This window comes from Sprattus sprattus (genome assembly GCF_963457725.1).
Source record: "Sprattus sprattus genome assembly, chromosome: 11".
Taxonomy (NCBI): domain Eukaryota; kingdom Metazoa; phylum Chordata; class Actinopteri; order Clupeiformes; family Clupeidae; genus Sprattus; species Sprattus sprattus.
This window is the reverse complement of record NC_137909.1, coordinates 17,194,590-17,220,285: the sequence shown is the minus strand read 5'-3', so window position 1 is coordinate 17,220,285 and position 25,696 is coordinate 17,194,590. Positions and strand designations below refer to the sequence as shown.

Genomic DNA, 25,696 nt, shown 5'->3' with positions numbered 1-25,696 from the left:
TATCTGGCATTGGCCTATATTCAGTTATATCTTAAACCCTAGTAAACTTCACACATCTCTTACTCAAGTTTTGATAGCTTTGATTTAAATAGCACACAAAAACATAAACTACAGTGATAAATAGTCATTTTATTGTCTCATTTCAGTTGTCTGACTAGAATAGAAATTCCATACAACAAAAATAACCCTAAAACAATCTTAAAATTACAAATGAACACGGTCCTAAATATAAATTTAGTTCTTACTAAAGCCTTCCCTGCATACCCTATAACTGCAGATTTCAGAGGTTGTTACATTGTTTGTGTGCGTCATGTCACACAACATACACTTGATTGACATTAAAACAACAGTTATTTTTGTGCCCCTTGTAGTAGAAATGCTACAGAGGTACGGTATATTGCATTGACAGTGGAATGGCTCTGTCTCTATATTGCCATGTTCTTATGGTATGGGGCTCTTCAATTAAAAAAAAGTTAAACTTAATACATAAAAAACTCACAGAAACATATGACAGTGCTTATCGACAAGGTTTTTGCTGGAATTGTATGACAAAAATATTCAAGTTTTCAAATCATATAACTTTTTTTCTCAGTAAAAAAATAAGTGAATAAAAATGACAACCAGTTTCTCTATTGCATTGTGTATGGTCCATTGTGAAAGTTTGCCTGTGATGCTTTCATGATTCAATGGTACCCAGCTAGTTCGTTCTTTCAGCCATCACTAACACTTTTTCTTCTAAGCTACGCCCATATCCTTTACCTACACATGGCATTACATAGAAAAATGCAGATTTAAGGTGGGATCAGGGATGCTAAATCAAATTTTTTTTTGTAATATTTAGTGAAATTGTTTCATTTCGACATGCTACCAACAAGTATGCTCCAAAGAAAAAAACTCCAGTGTCCATGATTGGCTCTGTAAGAAAGTGAAAAATATTTCCAGCCTGTCAGGCCGAGTAGACCAATCAGGGCAATGATGTCTCTGTCAGTCATATCCTAACCAGGCCTACAGTCATTCAGGGGAAGGGAGTCAGGGGAAGACAGAGGGAAAGTGGTGTAATTGTTTGGTTGTGTAGTTTACAAAATTGATCCCTTCCAGCAATAATAATAATAGTAAAACAAAATAAAAAATAAAACCCTTCAAGTCAACTTCTTTTTGATTATAGCTCAGTGACTGTTTAGAGCATTCTGCACTAATGTGATAATTACAGCACAATCAAAGGAATGGGACACATTGAGCACATTAGTTAAGCAAGGGTTTCACCAGACACTAGCAGTCTTCAACAGGGAGCCTCTACACATCAGGTTGGCCATGCAATGCTCCGACTGAGCCTTCACCCTCTGCTTGTACTGCCAAGAAGACCAACCAGCAGGGGTTCCTATCCCATGCCGGTGGGATATACTTGCTAACCAGCTTCGAACTGGCAAATGCTATCAACAGACGTTTTTCACCGCAGCCATTTTGGCATGCCATGGGAGTAGTAGGAGGAGTAAACACAATTGAAGCTCAAGGCATTAGTAAGCTTCACACTGCTGGCCCTTGCTAGAGCGCCGCACTCCTAAAGATCAATAATTTATGCTTTAAGATTTCTGTTTGCTCAGCTACATACAACATATAAAATGGCTGCTGTGGAAAAGATCTGTTGTGCCATGCCAGAGGCACTGTTGGAGAGATACCACCCTGTTGCCCTACAGCGCTGGGCTCTCGGGCACAATCTTCCTCTCCTCCTCCTCTTCCTCTCACTGCATCTGTACAGGACTCCTCTTCAGCTTTGTTTTACTTCATATAGACTCACTAATGCTAGGTTACAGACTATGAGAATACGAATCATTTCCCTCTGGTATTGCATTAAATACTTTCACAGACCAGATATTGCTGTTAAGAGTGACTTCACATCTGTAACAAAACACTCAAATATTGCTGCTGTCTACTCCCCTTTTCCCTTATCTTTGAAACCACATATGAAAAGGGAACATATTTATCACTTGAGCTGAGGTAGTGTTCACCACGTCATCACAGGACGACTGAGTGATGGCACACTGGGGCATGCGTAACATATCCTGTGTGTGTGGGTGTGGGTGTGTGTGTGTGTCTGTGTGCGTGCATTAGTGGGTGAGGGAATGTGAGGGAGAGTAGCATTCTCCACACATTGAGCTGAGGTACAGGCCAAGCATCCTGATCATCTGTACACGCTTTTTCTGCAATTCCCAGCTTTTTGTCCCTGTGACATTCATCGGAACAGACAACACCCTGGATCTCATCCCCACGCACCCGCGGCAAATACTGCCTTGAGAACTGAAAAAAAGTGAAATTAAATTACTTTAGGTGGGGGAGGGAGACTCAAGCACAGCCTATTTCTACTACGTCTACTACTACTACTTCTCTGTCCCGTTTTTTTTTTGTTTTCTAATGAAAAGAAACACCCTTAGGTAGCAGTGCTACGCTGTGGGCAGTGCTGAACACTCTGTTGAGGTTTCGAGTGTTGGTGTGGTAGAACCGACGTGCGGTTGCCTGGTTACAGCATGGCGGTGCTCTCAGGGTTACAGGTGAGGTGAGCAGAGGTGCTGCCACCCCCTGGAGACTTCAGTCCGTGGGGGCCGCACCCCATGGCGGCGCTTTTGCCCATGCCCCCCATGCTACCCATGCCCCCCATAATGACGCCTGTGGGCTGGTGGTGGTGGTGGAGGTGGAGACTGCTGCGCTGCGCCAGGACTGCCATCATGGTGTCAGTGGTGACGGTGCCAAACTCGTAGGTGAAGGTGCCGTAGTAGACGAGGATGATGACGGTGAAGACCCACTCACAGATGGCGGCTGCGTGCTGCAGAACGAAACTCTCGTGGATGAAGAAAACGCCACCTGGAGGAAAGCTGGGTCAAGGAGCATGCGTGTGTGTGCCCTGAGGTTTTAACACTGGCAAAAGGTACCAGAGAATCAAAACAGTTTTCAACTGCTGGTTTATGAAATAAAGGGATCATAAAGCAAACATTATAAAAATATATTTTCGCAATTGTCCGTGAAACACTGAACGGAAAGCTTCAATTGTCAAAAAGCGTATGGGATTAAGAATCGTGGACAGCACCTTTAAAGCAAAAAATATAACTTAGAGTGTAGAAAGGCCACTCTGCTGAGTGATTGTGGATCACTGATTTGTTGGAACCTAAATAAAGCCTAGTGAACTATCATAAAGTTTTGAGTAGGCGTTAATGCATTTAAACATGCCTAGACATCTGATAGTTGAGGTCCTGTTTCAACATGACTAGAATATGCAGGGTTGTGGCCAATGTATAGTTCAGTGTCTACACGGCATTACTCATATGTCTGTCACACATGGTCACATTCTGCAACATATTGGTTGAAAATGTGTTTCTCACTGGAAAAGATGTCGCCCCCCCATTGCCAAGCAACAACTGACCTTTGGAACTGACAGAGCCCTGTGGAGCATTTGCTTTTCAACATTCATTTCCTGAGTGCTGGAGACAAACTGGGGTCACTAAAGCTGTCTTTATCAAAACACATAAGCCTTATCAGACAGCAATTCGGTGTTCAAATGATGGGGAAATGGATTGGTGTAGTTAAATAGATGCAGGTACTAGACAGTCTAAAGTCCACAGTAAACAATGGATTCAGCTGGAAGTCTATCTCATTATCATTCATTACACTAATAATGGTTCATGTTGTTCCTTCTACAGGCACTTTTATCCAGTACACTTATACAAAAAGTACATATCCCATCACTATGTGTAAACTCATAACCCTTCACTCATAAAGTTACATTTGCAGGGAAATTCTACCTATAAATCATCCTTGGCCCCTTTTAGTGGACAAGACCTACAATCAAGTGGCAAATAGGGCACTGGACAACTGGTCACCCAAACCACTACTAACTAATTTAATGCAGATAGTGCTGCAAGGATACTGAGGACGAGAGACACCAGGGCCCCGGCCGAGAGGACAACCCGCGCGTGGGCCATCCAGTAGTCCAGGGTGGTCTCAGCGATTCGGTAGGTGAGCACACACTGCAGGCACACAAACAGCAGCCCTGCGGGGAATGCCACACCCGCTCCTACGTAGTGCAGAGATTTGGCATGGTCCACCTGAGAGAGGCAGGAGGAACAGAGAGGAGAAACAGGGCCAGGAGGGATACGATTATATGAAATGACATATAGAGAAGATTACATTATTCAACCTGCAGCAGAGCGATGCGGTCATGTCACAGCGAGGAAACAAATCATGTTTGTGATGCATCTTCAAAGTGGATGTGTAGGAGGAGTGGGTGTACAAAACGTATCTAGATAACATGGTATTCACCTCCTTATGTAAATAGTATATGGAACTGTACAATATGGGGTATATCATGACCAGAATATGTAGACCAGAATAAGTGTTGCATCAATTTCGTTGTCCAATACAAAATAATCTAAAATAAATAATGACATTTATTTTGTGGTTCTACCATTTATGAACTTTGAAGTACATTGCTTCAGTGTATATAAGGGGAAGAAATGAATTCTATTGAAAGGACAATGTTAACTTTGAGCTGACGAGCAAAAATGTGGTTATTTTAAACAGCTGACCAATAAACAGTTCAGCTCTATCTTCCCCCGAAAAACAGTTGTATCAGGTCATTCCAATTTTTGGCAGATTCACTGGTTCACCACTAAGACAAATACGTCTCTATATTTGAACCTGGAAACTCACCTGGAAATTTCCCACCATGACCAGACCTAAGGCGTTGACACAGCCTGACACCAGGGCACTGGTGTTTGTCCAACAGTGGTGACTATGCTCAATCACCTGGGCATAGCGGAGCATACACACCATCACCACTGCAGAGACAGACAGCAGCGATAGAGTGGAGAAGGAAGGAAAAAGGGAAAGACGGAAGGAGGGGAGACAAGGAGGAAGAGAACCGCCGGACAGACAACAGAAAGGAAGAGAATGAGACATAAACATAAAAGGAAGACAGGATGGAAGGCAGGATATAGAGAAGAGAGAGAAATAGAAAATCAAGTGTAAGTGCTGACGACATGCATACATTAAAAGGCAAATCCATGCACAATCAATGAATCGCTTGTCAGATGCCCTGTTATCCTTTATCATTAATGTCCACATGGACTGCCAGTAATTAGTGGTTATGGTCCAAGAGAAGAGGAGGGGGTTTTACCCATGAATGCTCCCACATTGCCGATCAGGCTGAAGAGACAGCTCTCTGGGGGGTATACGCCACATTTGCTAAAAGGGGAACAAATAAAGGGTGAGACTGTTGACACACATGTGGCAAATTACTGGATGGGTGTGAATGCTATCTCTTTTATGGTCCCTTTGTGTCTCTGCTGTGGTATTTATGTGTCTATATTAGGTGGGATTTCAGTATTCATGCACTGCAAACTATTGTCATTGAAAAATAATTTGTGAGGAAATATATATGGCAGTAGATCCCAAACTACATGGCAGGCCATCCTTTGATAATGAGGGTGAAACACCAACCCCGACACCAGGGTGCAGAGATCAAAATAAAACAATAAAAACATCCCATTAGCTGATGCATTGCTTCTCTTAAACATTGTTTCTACATTTGAGTTTATAACACTTTCAGTTTTATTTAATAAATTAGTTCAATATTTAGTTTTGTTACTTGTTTAAAACAGATAGAATCTGGCTGGATCAGATGCGGCTAAATGATATACATATTGTTATATTCTTTGGATCGTTTATGTCCAATGTTTTAATAACTAGGCTAGCTATCCCTTCTAACATACAGGCTACACGGTAGGCCCAGATCATTATAAATTAGTATAAAGTAGGAAATAAACTCATCAGCAAATAGGTTAGTTCCAGGCTGTAGGAACAATGCCATGATAATTTGACCTATAGTTTACGGCCAATTTTTTTACATCCCCAGGGGGCCTGGCCTTTGGGAACATGGCTAGGTACAAAATTACACTAATGACCATTACTAATCTTTGTTGTAGGTGTGTCCAAAACCTGCCACTTTTCCCAGCCATCATAGCATGCAATAAGAGAGTTTCAAATGGAGTAAGCATTCTACGACTTGTTTATACTGTATGTGATCAGCCAAAGTAAGGGAACACTTAACAAAAGATTAAATGGGAAAGTCATCTACCTGATCAGAGGTATATCCTGGAGCGTGCAGCATGTCTTGGGGAAACCCCTCCTTGCCGTCTCTTCAGTGCATGTGACATTGTACGTCCTGTGACAGGGGCAGGCAAGGCATAGGGCATAAGTCAACAGGAGATAGATGCACCACAACATTCACTATTGTTCCACTCTTCCATTTTGCCAATCAATAATGCCCCATCACAGGGAAGTACAGAGTATAATGCACTCACCAGTTCTCTACAGGACAAACATGGTGGTTCATTACCGCCATGGCATAGCTGTAAAACAATCCATTCACACAATGTTAATCTGCCTGGGGACTTTACAGTGAACAGTAGATACAGTGAGTGTATTTAACACAATGTACAGCAAATAGACCTCTCCCTTTACTGAAATGATGCAGATTATAAATTCCTGGATTTCCTAGAATTTGAAGAACACATACTATGACTCAAAGGTAATGAGAGACTTACACTATCCATATTCCTGTGATGGAGAAGGCAGCGAGGCTGACGGGCAGGACAATCCAGGCGGTCATTGGGCAGTCTGAGTGGGGCCTGTGACCAAAGCATGAGGGAGTGGTGGCCCAGGGGTGAAGTGACGAGAGGGGAGACGTTGGCAGGTGAAGCCATGCAGTGCGAGGGCAGGAGAGGGCCAACGGGACAACACTGTCAATGCTACATTGGCCGATACCTCGCTCAGCCCGAAGTACCCAGCCTGCAATGAAGAGTGTGTTTCATTGATTGTTGAAGAGAAAATTATGCTGTCCCAACCAGTGCAGATGAGAGAAAATACACCAGCAAATAACTAAATAAATCCTCAACATTATTTATCTGGCTTGGTTAAGTAAATTGAACGATTACACTATCTAGTGGGTGCAACGAGAGATCTAACTTTACTCAAAACTGTCGACATAAGATTAGCAAGAAGCTCGGTAATACCATATTGTTAAGCAACAATGATCAGATAAACGTAAGTTAGCCAGCCAAGGTTAACACTTTACGATTTTTAAGAATAACAAAGCATTGAACTGCAAACATGTCATCGAAATAGATAGAATGCTATATGATCCATGTAATCAAATGTCAGCGCAGCTTAGACCAGCTGTAGCAGGCTATTAACTCCCGGTCGACGGGATGCTAGGCGGTTTTACCAGGGATAACAAAACGGTAACATCAGCGAGCTACACACAGACACACATAAATCACCAATGAATAAACAAGTGACTCTTTCACAAATATTGTGTCAGTCCCATATAATTCCATAACATTGCATCACCGGTCAGTTTGAAGTGTGGATAAATTCTCACCAAAGGTCCTCCAGCGACACCTGTGCGAAAGAGGCAAGCTATTTGCTAGCCAGTTAGCTAGCTGATGGTGTTGGTTGGACACAAGGACGTGTGAGGACGTACGCGCGAGTGCATCACGTGCTCAAAATATTGCTATGCAGCACCAGCAAAGGTGCAGCATGAACTTTGTTATAAAAAAACCTACTTCTAGACATACAATAATTATGTTTTTGTGCATAAACTGTGAAATAGAGGAAATATCATGGAGTATTTTCGTTTGGTTGGTTTCGGGTCTCATTTTCAGACCGTGGAAATCTACACAAAGGACATACAAATGCTCTAGATTAATACTGGATACATTATCTTTTCACTGAACACGTCGTATTTTTCTACACCAATGACTGTCGAAGGCAGCCCATTTTATTTTTATTTTCTGCTACAAAACCCTGCCGAACATCAAAAAGTCCACTATATTTGTTCAGTGTTTAATTCTTGATCCAGATCTAATGCTGAAGTGGAATTCATGTAGTGCTTCCACAATTTCATAATTGTTCATTGAAAGTCCTGGCTGAGTGATTATAGGAGAAATTATAGCCTATCATCGACATTATGGATGAACTCCTTATGCAATTACGTTTGAAAATACCTACCTAAGCCAGTTATACATCGCTATACATTTATATCGCTACACACACCGTGACACATGGACACAAAATGTATGGGTAATATGTGAGATCTACAGTGGGGTTAGGTGACTTGCACAATTACAGATCAAATTGAACTCTTAACTGTCCATGGAGACACGAGTTGGCTGCAAGAGCCTCAGCAGCGACAATTTTGAAATGGGCTGGGTGGGTATACGTTTCATTGGAAGTGATAAATCCCTGTCTCGTTTTCGCAATATATGAATGGAGGCGGGTTTTGTACAAATTACTCGCTGATCATCAGAATACATGTGGCGCCGCTGGTGTAGTGGTATCATGGAAGATTCCCATTCTTTCGACCCGGGTTCGATTCCCGGGCGGCGCACGTTTTTGCTTCAGGAAGTCTGATCTTATGTGATAATAACCACATAGTGTCTCAATATCATGGCCGACATATAGCAACGATGAAAACCTTAATAGATTATTTTTAAATCACTGCAAATCACTTTCTGCCAGATTGCCATTTGGCAGCTACAGATGTATACTCTAGTAAACGCCGCTCAACTCCATGCCCCCTTCAATTATTTGACGCATGCGTACACTTATATCCGCTCCGGTTTCGCCGCCATCTTATGTCGCCTTTCTATTGTTCATAATTGGAGTTAACAGAGGCGGCATAGCGTTATTGTGCGCATTTTATGAATTTGAAGACAAATAAGAGGACATTTTATGAAGACAAGAACTGACCCATAATCAGAGACTGTCATAGAAACTGACACGTGGAATTTCTCTCAGGGTTCGGTCTTTTATTCGATCGGAAAATATGATGGACGACGAACAGCCCAAGACTTTGTACGTATCAATGCCATTAGCCAGAATTTAACTAACGCTAGCTTGCCAAGTTAGCCTGCAAGGATTCATAAATGGGTAACGTTATCTTGTATTCAGCATAAAGTAGTTGAGTATTTAATTTAAATGTTGCAAATTAGTCTTGCTATTTTTCTCAGATGTGCAGAGGATTGCATACTTATAAGCACTTGTGTAACGTTAGTGAAGCGATGGGTATGAAGGATGATAACGTTAAAGGTTTGTAGCTAGCTCGGTAAGGTTAGCATAGTCAGTAGCTGGCAAATTGCAGGCTAATGTTAACGTAAGCTATGCTAGCTAGCTATAAAAGCCACTTAGCATTATGTCAGACGTGTCCGTTTTTCTCTTTAAAGACAAAAGCACAGACTATTTGGCAATGGACTATTTGTTGTGCATGTGTCTGGTTAAGCGGGAATACAACCATTGTTAACTACAGTAGATACTAGCTATAACTCTAGTTACAGTAGTTACACTTATTTTCACATCCCTGTCGTTCCACGTGTTTTTGCATTGATGTTAAATGATAACTGTTGAGAAGAATAAAAGCAGTGAGCTAGCGGTGGTTGATGTCGCTTTGGAGCTAGCTAGCTAATGTCTGAGGCCCCGGATAGCAGACCAAGCTCAACCGAAAGGACCTGCAGTGGTGATCAAACTAGATTGCTAACGTTAGCATTTATATTAGCTATTTGTTTGCGAGCGTTGGAAGCTAACGTTAGGTAACGTTAACTTTAACGATTCTTAGATTTATGTTATGCTCTACCCACAATCAGTTTTGGACATCAGAAATTAAACGTCACTTAAACGTTCCTTTGTATTCTTTTTCTGCTACCGTTAGGTGTGTGCCCATGTTAGAAATTATAATGCCAATGCTGCATTATGTGTTAGAATGTTATCACTAGCTTGCCAACGTTGTATGTTGGTGGTCTTAGTTCGTTAATCGTAAGTGAGATAATTGACATCCGAGTTTCTCCATGAATTCTTGGTGGGTGACTTGCGATCTCGGCGCCTGTGTTTAACGTTAGTGGGGATGCCAGGTATGGAGGAAGAAAGGTGGCTAGCTAAAATCAATCGACGGTGAAGAAATTCATGGCATAGAGTGGCCTATGGTCCCGTCCTATTGTCGTCTAGGGGCTGTTCTGATGGTACTGTGGGTTCAAAAATAGTCTAGCAAGAGGTTTGATATCAGTCGTGGATTTGCAGCTGGCTCGAGTTGCCGTTCGCCAACCTAATGTTAGCAAGCCAGATGCTAAATGGTGTCATTTGGGTAACTTGGCTAACATTTAAGTGTTGTTGATAACCTGGAAGGGTAGCTAGTTAGCAGAGGCAGATAAACTGAAAAACGAACAGACTTGGCTAACAGTTCCTCATTGGTGAATGTCAGTGTCACGAGAGCCATGTTGTGGACTGGATCTTTGTCTTCCTTCTGTTACCCAACACTGCTTTGTTGAAGAATAGCGCCGAAAATGTTTTAATGTAGATTTCGATTTTGTTTCAGGTTTAGGTTTTTCAGTTGTGTTCATTTCTCATGTAGCCTGTGGATGAAATACATAAAATATGCTTTGTTGATGGTTCTTTGTGTTATAACACATGTACTCCTCCGTTCTGTCTTTCAGGTATGTTGGAAACCTGTCCCGCGATGTGACCGAGGCGCTGATCATGCAGCTCTTCGGTCAGATAGGACCCTGCAAGAGCTGTAAAATGATTGTTGATGTGAGTCAGCCTCCTGGCCCTAAGAAACCCATTTATACTTGCTCCTCAACCAATACCTTCACCTATTCAAAAGCATTGTCTGTGCAGTCAGGCTTTGGGAGTTATTTAACCCCCTGGTGTCTGGGACTAGATTCAGGCACTTTTGTAGTTATTGTATACTGGGATAGTTTTGAAAATTCAAGTAACTTCATACAAGGTCACATTTATTTGTGAGAATTCTGTGCAAGTTTAGGTAAAATGATATGTAAATAGTATGCATGTCATAAAAAACACCTGTCTGTAACAGATATGTACATACCTGAACATCTTTTCATCAATAACATTTGTTTGTTCAATTGTAATCTAGGGAACCTATGTTTGTGGTTCATAGTGGTAAACATTATTGTTGAGTGTCATGTATAAATGGAGTATTTTTATTTGTTACCAATTCCTCTCTTCTCCCTCTAGACGGCAGGTAATGACCCATACTGCTTTGTGGAGTTCTACGAGCATAGGCATGCTGCCTCCTCACTGGCCGCAATGAATGGACGTAAAATAATGGGTAAGGTAAGCTATCGTATCTACAGGGTGAGTTGGGTTGGGTTCGGATGGGCTGGGAAGGCATGGGGATCATCAGTGTTTGTGTGTTCTTGACACTTTCTACACGTGCACATACATCACTTAAATCTTGAATCCCCTCCTTCAGTGACATTGCCTATTTTGACCATTTACAGAATTTAGTTCTTGTACATGATTATTGTTTTGAATGGTTCAGTAGGGAAAACATTTGCTTTCTTTTGGTATGTGAGACATGCCAAGGAATTGTGGAAGTTAAGGATTGAATAATCTTTATTCAGGTTGAACAGGTTTGTTAACTTCGTTTTCCATTATGGGTTTGTTTTAATTGTGTGGTCCTCCGATGTCTATTGCTGAAATAGAAATCCAAAAGCAGCCACACTTTAAGTATAGGATGAGAAATTTGACACCTATTTTTTCCTTTTGAACTGAACTATGGATGGGAAAGGTTTTTATTCTTCTATACAAGTCACATTTATAAAGGCCAAGGTGTGTCCTTAAAGAACAGTGTTCATGTTCATTGATTGAGTGAAATATGATGAAACCTCTATGGAGCTTCATGAATAGGAAAGCTGGCTTAACCCTGTTTTAACTCAACGTTCAAAGGCTTGAGAGGATAACTTGGGCATTGGCACGGTGCCTGAAGACCTAGCAATGTGGCCTCTGTGCACTATTTTAATTAGCAGAACCTTTTTATAACATGCTGGCAAAGTTTGCCAAGGCTGCTCACAGTGTGGTTACCTTGAGCCCTCCAACAGTCCAGGTGCTTAACATGGATGCAAGCATTCCAGTGTTCTGCAAGTATGTCCAGTTTAAAATGTGTTTCCTTAACACGTGTTGAAGGACCACAAATTGATAATTTCAAGGATACAAGTTGATAATGTCACTTGTTTTGTAAGTCCTTTGTTATTTGGACCACTTTGTTTTATCCAGTACCACAATACATATGTATTCCCCCCCTTAATGTGAAAAATTCAGACCATCAAGACACTTCGAGGAGAGACTGCATTCTGTGAATTTTGGTCAAAGTGTTCCTGCTCTCGCTTTTTCATTGCTGAAAACACTACTTGGGCACGGCAACAATTATTTATAGCACATTATACACAGAGGCAATTCAATACATAAATAAAAACATCCAAAGGAAATAAAGACAAGTGAATAGATACAAATATAATTACAAAGTAAAGAACATAATTAAAAGAACATACAAAGTCCATGGATTAGAATAAAAACATAATTAAAAGACGGTACATAAAAAAGAAATTGTCGACATGATCGCAGGCTGGTAGGGTCCCCCCCTTGTGGCCAAGTGTAGAGCAGATGCCATTCTTACCCAGATGGAGTTTTTTCACCTCCAGGTGTCTCTCTTTGTCTCCCCTCCCACAGGAGGTCAAGGTCAACTGGGCCACCACACCTAGCAGCCAGAAAAAAGACACAAGCAGTAAGTACAGCTGTGCACGTCTAATCATTTTTCCTTGTATGACGTAGATCTGGTTGTCTAGAATACTCCATTTTAGATGAACCTTTTGAAGGTCACAGTGTGTTGGGAAGTAATGTCTTTTTTTATCTTGTATCTAAATTGAGTATATTGGCCTAACGTTTTCTAAGTATAGCCTGTCTGTTTTGTGTGTGTCTGTCCTTAGACAGCTTAAGACCATGTTTTTATATCTGTGCTTTGTTTGTGTGCAGACCATTTCCATGTCTTTGTGGGAGACCTCAGTCCAGAAATCACCACCGATGACATCAAAGCTGCCTTTGCACCCTTTGGGAGGATATCGTAAGTGCTGCCGTAACGGAATGATTAAAAGAGATTAAATCTAACTCAGCCCCTCTATGGTCCCCTATGTTTACATCCAGCGGTGGTGCTCTTGTTATTTGTTACATGTCTAATGGTCTTTTGTATGCCTTTTCTGCACAGTGATGCTCGTGTGGTGAAAGATATGGCCACAGGGAAGTCTAAGGGCTACGGCTTTGTGTCCTTCTACAACAAATGGGTGAGTGGCCTGGGGTCGATTCAGCCCGCGTCTGTATCTGATTTTAGGTTTAATTCAGTTCCTGGCAATCCAGAAAGGCAATTGAGTCCACATTTATTTGGAACAGAAAGGGAAATGGTGTCTCAGTGTTAGATTTTCCCACAGATGTCACCAGTTATTGGACATATGAAGGGCAGTTATTATCAAAAGCATATGGTTATGAAGAGTCTTCATTGTTGTGTGCGAGTGGCACATATTTACATTTTACCATACTACAGGATGCAGAGAATGCCATCCAACAGATGGGCGGCCAGTGGCTGGGTGGGCGGCAAATCAGAACTAACTGGGCCACGAGAAAGCCCCCAGCGCCCAAAGCCACCTATGAGAGTGAGTCCCTGCCTTATGACATTTGATCTTCCACCATAACCACATGTGATGTGGATGTCGCAATTTGTTATACCTTCACTTTCACATTGTGTGTTTTTTATTCTAGAATTTACATAATAAAGTATTGTAATTGGGTAGTATGTAAGTCGTATTGAAATTTCTCATTTGTCTACCACAGCGAATACCAAGCACCTGTCTTTTGAGGAGGTGGTCAACCAGTCTAGCCCCAGTAACTGCACTGTCTACTGTGGAGGGGTCACCACAGGCCTGACAGGTTGGCACACCTATGGTTCCTCTCAGAGTCTTCAAAGATCTAGTTCCAAAAAAGTTCCTCAGGTTCCCTTAACTTTTATTTTAATGTATTTGGTTTTGTGTTCTTTTCAGAGCAATTGATGCGGCAGACGTTCTCCCCCTTTGGCCAAATTATGGAAATTCGTGTTTTTCCAGACAAAGGCTACTCTTTTGTGAGGTGATTGCAGAAGGCCATTCACAACATTCACAAACATGTTCACTGCTGTAATGGTTAACTGTGCTGCTAATATATGAATAATTGGGTTTGGCTTGGGTGGAAAAGGAGCTTGGTTGAAATGAGACAGCTCGGTATATATTACCCCTCACACTAACTTGCTACCTCATCCACGTGTACCTGAATGTCTCGTATGGCTTTTACAGGTTTAACTCCCACGAGGGTGCAGCCCATGCCATTGTCTCTGTCAATGGCACCTCCATCGATGGCCATGTGGTCAAGTGCTATTGGGGCAAAGAGACGACAGAAATGGTCAGTCCCATGCAGCAGGTACAGCAGATGCCCCAGGTAAGTCGCTATGAGTCTTAACAGGAATATTAAACAGCAATCATGTTGAAACTGACACAGTGAATTGATTTTGGTAGAAGAATCAGTACTGTCAACATATGCCCAAAGTAGTTACAACCAACAGTAGATGCATTTAAGATTTCTGTACATTTGTGTGGACTTGGTTTTGTGTGTGTGTGTGTGTGTGCTCTTGTGCCTCTGTGTTACCCACTCTTACAGCATTTCATTGACATCTTTTCCTGTTTAAATCCCCTCAGCAGCAGAACAAAGTAGGCTTTGCTGCCCAACCGTACGGGCAGTGGGGCCAGTGGTACGGCAACACCCAGCAGATCGGCCAATACATGCCCAACGGCTGGCAGGTACCCGCCGCCGCCTACGGCGTCTATGGCCAGGCATGGAACCAGCAGGGCTTCAAGTGAGTGACGCTACCTGTTAGCACCCCACCACCTCCTCCACTCCTCGCATTGAAATTGAAAGTTCTGACTGTACTATAGGTTTCTAAAGGCAGTCAATCTGGGTAGTCGACCTTTAGCCTCTCACAAATATGTTAAGGGCTATGATCAAAAATCATCACTAGGATTGAAGTCACAGGAATAAGTCCCCTGTAGGTAATTAAATGTAATGTCTTTTAAGGACACATTTGTAATAGACTGAAGAGGGCAAATGAACCATGCCCAACTATTTTGAAAATTAAGGAAATTCCAGAATGTGAAGATTCAGAGGCGTCAATAAACCAACAAGTCAGCCAGCCAAAATAAAACTCATTAGGCTAGTTGGAAAAAACCCAGCCCTGGTAATCGAAGGTACACAAAGGAACTGTAATGGTTTTGTCATTGCACTGTTTTAATGGTGGAAATTGCACAATTAGATAATCAATAGAGAACAGAGAGCTTTATCAGAAGGGAATAATTCTTACATGTTACATGGAGGTGTCTTGCTTCTATAACCTTTTTGAAAGTTCTTCTGGTCTTAATTTTATGTCATTTCTTTAAAAGAAATGCAGATATGTTGGGACATCAGTAGGTTTGTTGTGTTTCACAGCTTCTGTGCAGGACTTTGAGGCTACCCCGCTCACTCTTTCTCTTTGTGTTCTGCAGCCATTTACAGGCCGGCGCTGGCTGGACGGGAGTCGGTGCCATCAGCAATGGGGGCATGGTGGAACCCACACAGGGAGTCAACGGAACCATGCTTGCCAACCAGTCTGGCATGGGCACGGCCGGCTACCACACACACTGATCGGACTGAACCAACTTGAGCGAGGGGGGTGATTGGGTTTGGGGTGGGGGGTGGTGAGATCTTCAGACACCTCCGCTGTGGCCTAGAGAGGGGTGGGGGGAAGCCTGTGCCGTTGGGAGGGGGTATTAAATGAGGACCCCTGCCCTCCCTCAAGGGCCTCCCATCATCCAGGCGTCCATGATGGGGAGTGGTGTGTTGCCATTTGACTGTTCCCCAACACCTTCCACCTGTAATATTTTTTCCATGTAAATGTGGGCGGACGATTCAAAGCAAGATCCCCCATTTGTGTCTGTGGGGGTTCCAAAGCTATCCTGCCATTGGATTTAGACATACACACTTTTTGAATATACATACACATATACACACAAAACATGTATGTATACTGACACGCACACACATTTACACAAAGTCTTCGGCCTGGAGTCCGATTAAATCAGAGAGGACTATGCCATTTTTAATTCAAACAAACGTGCTATAAAACGAATAAAACTCATTACACAGCCGCTTTTTTTTTTTTTTTTTTCTCTCATCTTGCTTTTTACATTTAGAGCATTTTCAACTGCTGATCTGGTATGAATGGAGCTTTGCCTTTTTCTTTCCTTCATTTTGGGCCTCATTTTTATCTGCAGTTCTCATGAGAGCTGCTGACATCATGGAATCATGTGAAATATGAGCCTATTGGTTTTTTTATGTTTGTAAAAAAATATGAATAAAATGGTTGTCAACTGTTGTATTTTTTAAATTAGATATTCAATTTCTCAACAAAACAAATTGCAGGGATTACTGCCATTCTTCTTTCTTTAAAGGCAGACAAATATTGCACAATAACTATTACTCTCGGTAACCTTTTCACTGAGAAAAAAAATTGTAACACAAATTCTAGGTATTTTAAATTGTTTTGCATTCCACTTATTTTTTTTTCTAGCTTTTTTGTTTCCTTTCATGGAGGGCTTATAAATATACTGTTTTGTATGTAAATAACCAAACCAATGTCTGTTCAATTGTTCTGATGCTGTATAAAGAAAACTCAGATGTTAATTATGGAAGCAGCTTTTTTTTTTTTTCGTTTGGGTTGTGTCTTGGAGGGTCGACTTATGTTAATTAGTGTGCGGCAGTAGTGCTGCTGTTGAATGCGGTCAATGCTGACATAGAAACAATGCAACATGATTCTTCCAGGGGTTTTTCATTTTGGTTATGTTTTCTTTTTGGTTTAAATAAGGGGACTGGGAGGGCCTTTGTGACAGCATTGCCATGCAGTGCAAAATACTCAAACTGAAAAGTAATGTAGAATTAAAGTAATTCTGTGTATAAAAAAACTAAATATTAACTTTTTGGTGCTTTTTTTTTCAATGTAGTGATTTGTCAAAGGAAAAAAACCTGGATGGATCGATGTTTTGCACTGTTTCGCCCTCTAAGTGTCATTTAAAGTAGAGGTGGATGAGACCCATTGTGTTGCCTTATTTTGAGTTGATTCCATTTTAACCAACCGAGTATCATGAGAGTAGGCAGTGCCTAAGGATATTTTCAGACCTTATGTTTTTTTTTGGATAATGTTGATGCTACTATCATGTGTTCTTGCTTTGTCCCATTAAAAATGCTGATGCGTACCAACACACTTTCAGAGAAAGTTGTACTGTTGTTTTTTTATAATGTGTTTTGCATATACACCTAAAGTATATATATTGGTATGTTGCCATTTGGCTTGCCCAATCGGTGGACAATAAAAAAGTTCCCCCATTTTGTGTGTGGGGATCCCAAAGCTATCTTGCAACGGGATGTAGACATACACACAAAGTCTTCGGCCTGGTGTGCCTTTAAACTAAAGACTGCATTTTTTTGTTCAAGCAAACGTTCTATAAAACTCATTACACAGCCGCAACTTTTTTTTTTTTTTGGTTGTATATGCGTAGGTGTGTTAGATTTTGGTGCGCCAATGAACCAGCCTATTGAAGTCTAGATTGAGACCCAGTGTCATAGAGAATTATGGTGATTGGCCTGATTATGCTTGAACGAAAATGTTTTCATATTGAAGGTTAAATTATAAAACCTCTGGAATGAAGAAACAGTAGAGGCATTTAAAGATAATACAGGTCGACTGTGCTCGCTTTACAGCGAACAGTGTGAGAGTGTGACAACCCTCTAGCTTTGCGTAATCAGCCGAACAGCCAACCACAAGGCTCGTTACAGACGCAGTCATGTGGCTCGTTTGTAAGGAGCAATGGCGACGGCTGAGACGAACATGTAGCCCGTTGTTTCATGCGAGTCCCGACCATACAGCGCCACGACATTAGGGTTTGAAAAGGTAGGCATGTTAGCGAAACTGTTGAGAGGTTATATTGGCACACGCAGCTAAAATGCACGCAGAGTCGATACAGTTCATTGTTCTGTGACTATCTGTTATCAAATTTACGAGCCTCTAAATGCAAATTTAGCAGATGAAGCACCCAGACACAGACAATTATACTTTATTATGGCAAGTGTAGTATATTACATCGCACGATCATGTTCGAATAGGGATGGAAAATTACATGTTTTAAAAAAATCGTTTGCTGTCTCGTTTTTAATAGCTCCTCTCCATAAAAGTATGCCGGCCTGCAACACTGTAGCATACATTATGGCTTAGTTTTAATGTAATACGTTTCTTTGGATGTCAAAACTAGGTCTACAATCTCACGATGAAATAGCTGAGTATGTCGGTGCAGTAGCGCCCTCACCTGTACGCAAAATACACACAGTGCATACCGTAACAGTTGCAAAGGGCAGGCTGAGTGTTTTTGATAAGATATACTGTAGGCATTCGATAATTTATAATAATAATAACTTGGAAGCAAATTGAAATAATGTCAAAATATTCCATTTGACTGCACTTTTTAACACTAAAACAATAACAAAACAAGCAGGCCGTGGAGCCCAACTTAACTGTCTCATGTCTTATCAGTGATGCCCTATTTTGAGTTTGCAGATGTGGAGTTGGAACTTGAGCTGGCGCAACACAGTGATGCAGGGCACTCAACTGATTCTGATCTGTGCACCATCAAGAGAGAGACAGTGGACATGTACCCAAACATTCACAATATAATTAAAATTCTACTGATTATGCCTGTCTTGACTGCTTCGTCAGAAAATGTCATTTAGCTGCTTGAGACGTGTAAAGACTGCTTACCTGAGCCACAGTATGACAGAGACATTGGTTTTTATAACATGATTGGCTCTAATGAGTGATGATAGACTTTGAAATCAATAAGGAGAATTTTCAGGGAGTTGGGACCATTGGAACACATTTGTTCCAGTGTTTATCTGATCGACGTTTATTCTTTCTTTCCAATTGCGTTGAAAACCCGTTGATGCTTAAGCCTTTCATCATTTTGTTTACTGACATCAGAGTGATCTAAAATCAGAAAACGTGTCACTAAAAACGTACGGCAGAATATATTAACGCAAACTATGCCAGATCATATTTTATGCAGGAGCAACCCTTCAAAACTACCACCGAGTTGGCTAAGTTATATATAACAAGGTATCAATCAACCGATTTCTTTCCAAATGCGACTTGTTTTGCAATGCAGTCTTTGACACACTACCCATGTCCCAGGCGCTCCCTTTCACTTCCGTTTGCGTCGGTTCCGTAAATTAATGGGTTGTCTACGTTTACTGAAAATTAGCTATTGCCACTTATTACCTTTTTATTGATAAGGCATTAAACATATTTTTTTGTAGGACAGTGGTTCCACAATCGACTGATGGAGGGTCATCCAGTAGAATCAGCGTTGCCTCTGGCACAGACAGTGGTTCCCCCGGCGCTGCAGGCCTCCTCCTCTGGCAGTCTGTGTGCCAAACCCCGGGACAGGATGAAGACTCCAGCTTTCCTGTCCAACCTGGGGAAGCCCACCCTGCGTGGCATCCGAAAGTGCCCTCAGTGTGGCATTTACAACGGCACACGGGGCCTCAGCTGCAAGAACAAGGCCTGTGGCGCTGTCTTTCGAGATGGGACGGTGACTGGAGCTCGGAGGTCGGGGAAGAAGGGAGTTAGAGGAGGCTCAGAGGTGGTGAGGATTGTGACGGATGGAGGAGGAGCTGTAGGGGGAGGTGCATTTGTGGATGGTGGCAGTGGAGGATCTTCGTCGTCATCCTCCTCCTCAGCGGGGGCCCCTCAGGTGTTCTCACTGCGCCAGCGCGGCCGGGGCCCGGAGCAAAGGGGCTTTGTGGAGCTAACGCTCACCGACACGGCCATCGCCACCACCGACGGCACACTGCTCACCCGCCTCAGCCTCGGGCGTTGCTTCCTGCCCGTCTGCAGACGGCAACAACAACAACAACAACAACAACAACAAAACCAGCGGGAGGGCGCCTCTTCCTCTCCACCCCCATCTTCCTCACCCCAGGCTTCAGACAGCCCCTGCGGGCACGTGCGGCAGGCCATGGAGTGCCCTGCTGGCCAGGTTGCCACGCCACTCCCGCTGAAGAGCTCAGTGCTGGAGGGGATACCAGTCTCACCCCAGACCCGGCAGGGGCTGTGGCAGCTGGCCACGGACACCCTGGGCCCTCTGGTGCAGCGGGTCTCACGGAACTCACTGGTGGTCAAATGTCACACAAGCGAGGCCCAACCACTGGGGTTGCTGCACTGCACCGTGGGAGGTGCTGGGGCGAAGGGTGAGAGTGGGGGGGTGGTTTTCCGTTGTGCGTGCCAGCAAGGTGCTGGTGTTGGGGGCAGAGGACCTCCGGGGGTGAAGCCTTCCAGCCTGGGCAGTCTGGGCTCCTCTGATGTTAAAGAGACAGTGCTAGCGGATGTGTCGCCTCTCTCGCCTAAATCCATGGGAGACACGCGGTGTCTGCACTTCTACGCCTGTGTTTGTGCCTTTGCCAGTGACGATAAACTGGCTGTGGAATTTGCTCACTTTCTCAGCCACTGTTCAAATGGTATTATATGTTAGTTTAAGCATGCAGTGGTTCTACTCATAATATAATTGGTCTTGTATGTTTTGTTGTTGACTGACATCAGATTGTGTGTGTGTGTGTGTGTGTGTGCGTGTGCGTGTGCGTGTGCGTGTGCGTGTGCGTGTGCGTGTGCGTGTGCATACCTGTGTATACCTTTGTGCGTGAATGTGTGTTTGTAGGGCTGCAGATGAGCATTGGCTTCTCAGCACTCTGTGCCTCTGATGCCCAGCCCGTTCCTGAGCCAATCACTCCACACAGAACAAAGAGGCTGAAAGCAGAGGAGCCAATCACAGGTCAGCTTTCTTTCCTTTGTGCTTCATGCTGATCAACAGATGTAACATGATGACCCTCTCATAAGATGATGACCCAAAACACAGAGAGGAGTATAAATAGAATTGCCACGTTAACTACTTTCAGACTCACCCAGTTGTCTCTTAAGAGAAGATGGATCTGGTGTCGTAAGTAGAAAGCTGTCTACTCTTTGATAGGGCCTCTATGAAAAGAAAACACAGAACCAACAGACACTACTTTTATAATTCTGCCAACACAGGCAGGAAGGAGACCATTCCTAATGTGCTCATTTAAAGCTCTGTGCAATTCAAATCAGGGTATTGACTATTAATGCCTCATTTTTCAATTCATAATCATTTCCACCATGTCAGTCTCGTATATTTATGCATCCTGTCATGGTGTTAGCCAAAATGATACACAACTGTGTTCTTCCTTTGATGTTCTCCAGACTTTCTGCAGTTTTTCTGTCATCTTCTGTCTGTTATGGTATTTTTGTCTCTTTCCTGACCCGTCCCTACTGTCTTACTGATATGAAACTCTGATTACTTCCTTTTCTGTTATTTTTGTGTGTATGTCACTTAATGTGCTGTTTCTCTGTGTGTCTCTATAATTGTCATCTGTCTTCCTTCTCTGCTGCCTCTCCATCTCTCTCCTTCCTGTTTTTTCCCCATCTATTTTTTTCTGTGCGCGCTCTCTCTCTCCCTCTCCCTCTCTCTCTCTCTGTCTCATGTCTCTTTTTCTGTTGTTTCTTGCTGCCTGTCTTGTCTCTTCCTCTGCCTTCCTGTCTGTCTCCCTCATGTCTCCTACTGTCTCCACTTGGCCCAACCAGTGGCCTGTCCCACTCTGGCTGTCCGGGAGGCCGTTGCTCCGGCCCTTGGTCCCCGCAAGCCCAGCATCCGGAAACACGCTCTTTCCATTGGGCACAAGACCCCAGGTCTGCCAGCCTCTCCTCTCCTCTCCTCTCCTCTCCTCTCCTCTCCTCTCCCTTTCCTCTCCTCTCCTCTCACGGCCCCGTTGCTCCTTGATTCATTTTGTTCCTACTCTTTTCCCCAGTTCCACTGTATTCGTTTGTTCATGTTTGTAAATTTCTAGTTTTGTCACCAACCCTCCCTACCCAGCACGTTTAAGCCATGTGATTTTCCTGTTCGCACACATTCACTATATGTCCCATTATTGCTCATATGCCTAACCAAAACAGTAGCGTCTATCTTAATGTGCATCATCCAGGTCTGAATGCCTTCTACCTTTGTATGAACACATTACACATTTTTGCTGACACAAATATGAGAATGTAATTCATATGACCTAATGTTTACCTAGTAGGGAACAACCAGCCCGTGGACGAGGCCCATGTCTCCCTACCATTTCAGCACTGGCTGGCCAGCGTCAATGAGAAGATCCACCAGTCAATGCACTACCAGTTTGATGGTAACACACACGCATGCAATACTCACTGCTACTCCATGTTGTAGTAATATATTAATATACATTTCTAGTGTACGTATTCCACTGCTTAGAACTGGAAGCAGAATAATTTCACATTTACACTTTCACTGAGCATGTCTGATAATAATACATCTTTAATACATGTTCAGAATCAAATCACCTGAAAGGCCTTTTATCATTGGTTGTAAATGGATTTACTGTAATAGTGTTGACGCTGAAGGATATAGTGGTGTTGGTAATGATATCCTGATAGCTGTGTTGTGATGAACGTCGTAGGGAAACCGGAGCCCCTGGTCTTCCACATCCCACAGTCCTTCTTCAATGCCCTGCAGCAGCGCCTCTCCCTGGGGAGTAAAAAGAGACGGCTCCCCAACTCCACCACCGGTGAGGGGCCTCTACAATCATCCCCACATAGCCTACTGCACACAAACATTAGTAGACTTAGCTGCCACATCAGTAGTGGAGGACTCATATGGGGCAGGACATGACCAGAGCCACGGTGCAACGTAAGGTTGTACCTCAGTTCATGACAGTTGACTTGTTTTGGTTTGTTTTGTTGATTTGATCAAAAAGACAAGAAGAGTTGACACCATTTAGGTCATTATAAATGAAGATCTCTCATAATAAATGTATTTGTAATACCCTTTTCTTACAAAAAATAGTTAATGCCACGAAAATGTTGCTGGATTTATGATGTTACGACCTCCTGTGCCCTCTTCAGGCCTTGCACTATCAGTGCACAGATATAGTGCAGACAGGGCTAGATTAATGAGTTAATCACGCACCTGGTTAGAGGGTTTGGGTATAAAAGGGGTTGCTCTCTCTCTGTTAGGGATTTGTTCTCTGTTAGACCCATTACTCTTCTAGTTGTCACTTTTGTTGATCTCTCTCCCACAGGCACCTTCTCTTAAATCATCTCCAACATCCTCCTGATGCTCACGTTACACACACGCACTTACATACATCTCTTTCTTGACCCTAGACATCTTGCTTTTGACTGCAGTTCTTAATTATTTTTTAGTATTTTCAATAAATGCAATGTTAATTTAACCTGTGTCCTCTTGCGGTAAGGGCCCAGCGTAACCATAGAACCCGTCACCTCTGGCCAAGTGTGAAGCATGTTCTAACAGTCTCGTGTTCCTCTTTCTCAGCGTTTGTCCGCCAGGACGCCCTGCCTCTGGGTTCTTTCTCCAAGTATACCTGGCACATCACCAACCTCATGCACGTCAAACAGATCTTTGATACACCAGAGGTACTCTTCACTCTGCTTTGCTTCTATTTTATCTTCTTTGCATATTGGTTTTCTATGGCTGACTCGTATTGTTTAGCTTCACTGCAAAAGCAAATTGGTCATAATTCTACAATATATCATTAGATCTTAAGAACTTATATCAGTTAAGTCAACTAGCCTGTTATTATTTGTAATTACTAAATGTGACAGCAACGACATTAGTTAGCAGAAGTTACATTGTTATTATATTCTAATAGAGTAGGAAATCAGTTAAATCAAAAATATACTTTTCATTAAGTGCGATTGTGTGTCAGTGAGTCTATAGCTATAGACAGTATAGCTACCCAGAGATAATTTTGTGAACTGCTGTGATGTAGGCACCAAACAACAACAAGGTCAATGATGTTTAAAATTTTAAATGCCAGTCTTGCCTTTGGTTTCTGCCCAACCCCACCCCGACCCCCTCTTCCAATGACCATCCTCCCAGCTGCCCTTGAAGTTGACGCAGAGCTTCGTGAGAAACAGTGACGGCTCCTACTCACCCTTCACCTGCCCGGAGGTCCCCACCGAACCCCTGGCAGAGGCATTCGGTCGGACAGACCGGCCCCAGGCCATCCGACCCCACGAGCTACACACCTTTCTTAAAGTGGGTAAGTGTCAGTACGTATGCGTGCGCGCGCACGTGTGTATGTGTGTGTGTGTGTGTGTGTGTGTGTGTGTGTGTGTGTGTGTGTGTGTGTGTGTGTGTGTGTGTGTGTGTGTGTGTGTGTGTGTGTGTGTGTGTGTGTGTGTGTGTGTGTGTGTGTGTGTGTTTGTGTGTGTGTGTGTGTGTGTCTAAACTATAAAGCTGCTTGCCTATATCAGTGTATGTACAGAGAGTATGTGTGCTTTATCACTTTGTGTCCCTATGTTACAGTACATAATATAATATAACATAACATGTTAGATATCAATACTTCAAAAAGTTTTTACTCTGAACCTTAGATGCTTTAAGATCTTGTTAAAATCTTGCTAAAAGACTGCTCTTCTGTCCTCAGGCATCTGTTCTCCAGGGCAAAAGGAGCCGACGCCGTTTGTGATCGAGTGGATTCCCGACATCCTGCCCCACTCCAGGGTGGGCGAGCTGCGGCTTCGCTTTGAGTACTCACACCAGCCCACTAGCCCCACGGAGCACTGAGACTGCACTGATACATTACAGAATACTGGTCTGACACTAGCAGAGACTCAGAAACCTCAATCTCAGCCCACAGGACTCAAGTTCTTCAAGTGATTGTCTCGACTATGCAGGTATTTTTGGACCTGCAGTGGTTAAGTATAACCACAAGGGGGTAATGTTTCTCAGAACCTATCCTGGTATAGGTAGAGCGAATATTTTATTCCAAGTTAGGAAATCAGTGGCATAAACTGGAAACATCTATTCATGGGTGGATGTATGGTTATGATACCTTAATTTAAACTAAGCACATTGCTGCTGCATTCAGCCTGTTTTAGCTGTCAGTATTAAAACACTCCATGTGCTCTGCCTAGTTATAATTGAGGAGTGCAGAGAGTATTTCTGCAGGGATGTGGACATGCAGGTTCATGTAACACTTTCATGGTTCCTTCCTAAGTTTTTATAGAGCTGCAGTGCTTCAGCTATAGTTTTGCTGTTATAACATTCTGCTTTTTTGTGTCTATGGAAATTTTGCTTCCATATCAAACATACATTTGAATCAGTAAAGCCTTGAACCTGAAATGGATGCTAAATGGTTGATTATGTGATATCTTTAACTCTTAAAAAGACTGTTATTTTCATTGTAGTTCTAGTTGTAAAGAAATCACACTTTCCAGTCGATTGTCTAACAGCTGAGAAAGTTTCAAGGCTCTGCATTGCCTGTAGTTTCCATTCTGCACACCAGAGGGCAACCTCAGTTAACATTTTGAGTGCCTCAAATCCAAAATGTGAAGACTTGTTCAGTGAAATGTTGTTACACATCATGTGATCCAACTGAACTACTAATGTGTGAGGAGTAATGATTCATAATCATTCAAAATAAATTATTGTACATTTTAAAGTATGACTAATTTTCCTTCTCTCAAAGACTTCATAAATATCTTCATTGCTTTCCAGGTTTTTATCTGAAGTCAAAAGACGAGAATAATATCATGTGTTGAAACACTTTTTCTAAAATAATTAAATTACTATGTAGATAAAAAGTC

The 25,696-nt window shown here is 42.6% G+C and overlaps 3 protein-coding genes across 4 annotated transcripts; 2 read left to right on the top strand and 1 right to left on the bottom strand.

The window, feature by feature from the left end:
* Nucleotides 1–2,515: 2,515 nt before the first annotated feature.
* Nucleotides 2,516–7,474, bottom strand: tmem150ab (transmembrane protein 150Ab; the record flags this gene model as incomplete). The annotated part of the gene is made up of 8 exons (XM_080847659.1): nt 7,430–7,474; nt 6,594–6,837; nt 6,351–6,398; nt 6,125–6,211; nt 5,165–5,232; nt 4,699–4,826; nt 3,917–4,094; nt 2,516–2,856 (listed from the first exon to the last, which is right to left on the bottom strand). The coding sequence occupies exons 2-8, from the start codon at nt 6,656–6,658 to the stop codon at nt 2,516–2,518; spliced, it is 915 nt and encodes a 304-aa protein (XP_080703785.1). The 5' UTR covers nt 6,659–6,837; nt 7,430–7,474.
* A 1,252-nt stretch (nt 7,475–8,726) lies between these two features.
* tia1 (TIA1 cytotoxic granule-associated RNA binding protein) lies at nt 8,727–15,610 on the top strand. Of its 2 annotated transcripts, none has more exons than XM_080847187.1 (12): nt 8,727–8,904; nt 10,533–10,629; nt 11,077–11,175; nt 12,571–12,625; nt 12,874–12,961; nt 13,103–13,178; nt 13,436–13,544; nt 13,723–13,818; nt 13,929–14,013; nt 14,217–14,358; nt 14,619–14,773; nt 15,456–15,610. In XM_080847187.1, the coding sequence occupies exons 1-12, from the start codon at nt 8,876–8,878 to the stop codon at nt 15,592–15,594; spliced, it is 1,170 nt and encodes a 389-aa protein (XP_080703313.1). In that variant the 5' UTR covers nt 8,727–8,875; the 3' UTR covers nt 15,595–15,610. The 2 variants fall into 2 exon arrangements, with proteins under 2 accessions (XP_080703313.1, XP_080703312.1); XM_080847186.1 differs by having other exon boundaries at nt 14,616–14,773.
* A 2,184-nt stretch (nt 15,611–17,794) lies between these two features.
* On the top strand, nt 17,795–24,698 carry cUnh2orf42 (chromosome Un C2orf42 homolog). The gene is made up of 9 exons (XM_080847010.1): nt 17,795–17,896; nt 19,312–20,511; nt 20,709–20,822; nt 21,650–21,754; nt 22,141–22,248; nt 22,543–22,650; nt 23,418–23,518; nt 23,985–24,147; nt 24,535–24,698. The coding sequence occupies exons 2-9, from the start codon at nt 19,335–19,337 to the stop codon at nt 24,672–24,674; spliced, it is 2,016 nt and encodes a 671-aa protein (XP_080703136.1). The 5' UTR covers nt 17,795–17,896; nt 19,312–19,334; the 3' UTR covers nt 24,675–24,698.
* The last annotated feature ends 998 nt before the right edge of the window (nt 24,699–25,696 follow it).

Coding starts and splice junctions, on each gene's coding strand:
- cUnh2orf42 (XM_080847010.1), top strand. CDS start 19,335: ATGGAGGGTCATCCAGTAGAATCAGCGTTGCCTCTGGCACAGACAGTG. Junction 20,512..20,708: donor TCTCAGCCACTGTTCAAATG/GTATTATATGTT, acceptor GTGTGTTTGTAG/GGCTGCAGATGAGCATTGGC. Junction 22,651..23,417: donor GCTCCCCAACTCCACCACCG/GTGAGGGGCCTC, acceptor CCTCTTTCTCAG/CGTTTGTCCGCCAGGACGCC.
- tia1 (XM_080847186.1), top strand. CDS start 8,876: ATGATGGACGACGAACAGCCCAAGACTTT. Junction 10,630..11,076: donor GCTGTAAAATGATTGTTGAT/GTGAGTCAGCCT, acceptor TTCTCCCTCTAG/ACGGCAGGTAATGACCCATA. Junction 12,962..13,102: donor GCACCCTTTGGGAGGATATC/GTAAGTGCTGCC, acceptor TTTTCTGCACAG/TGATGCTCGTGTGGTGAAAG.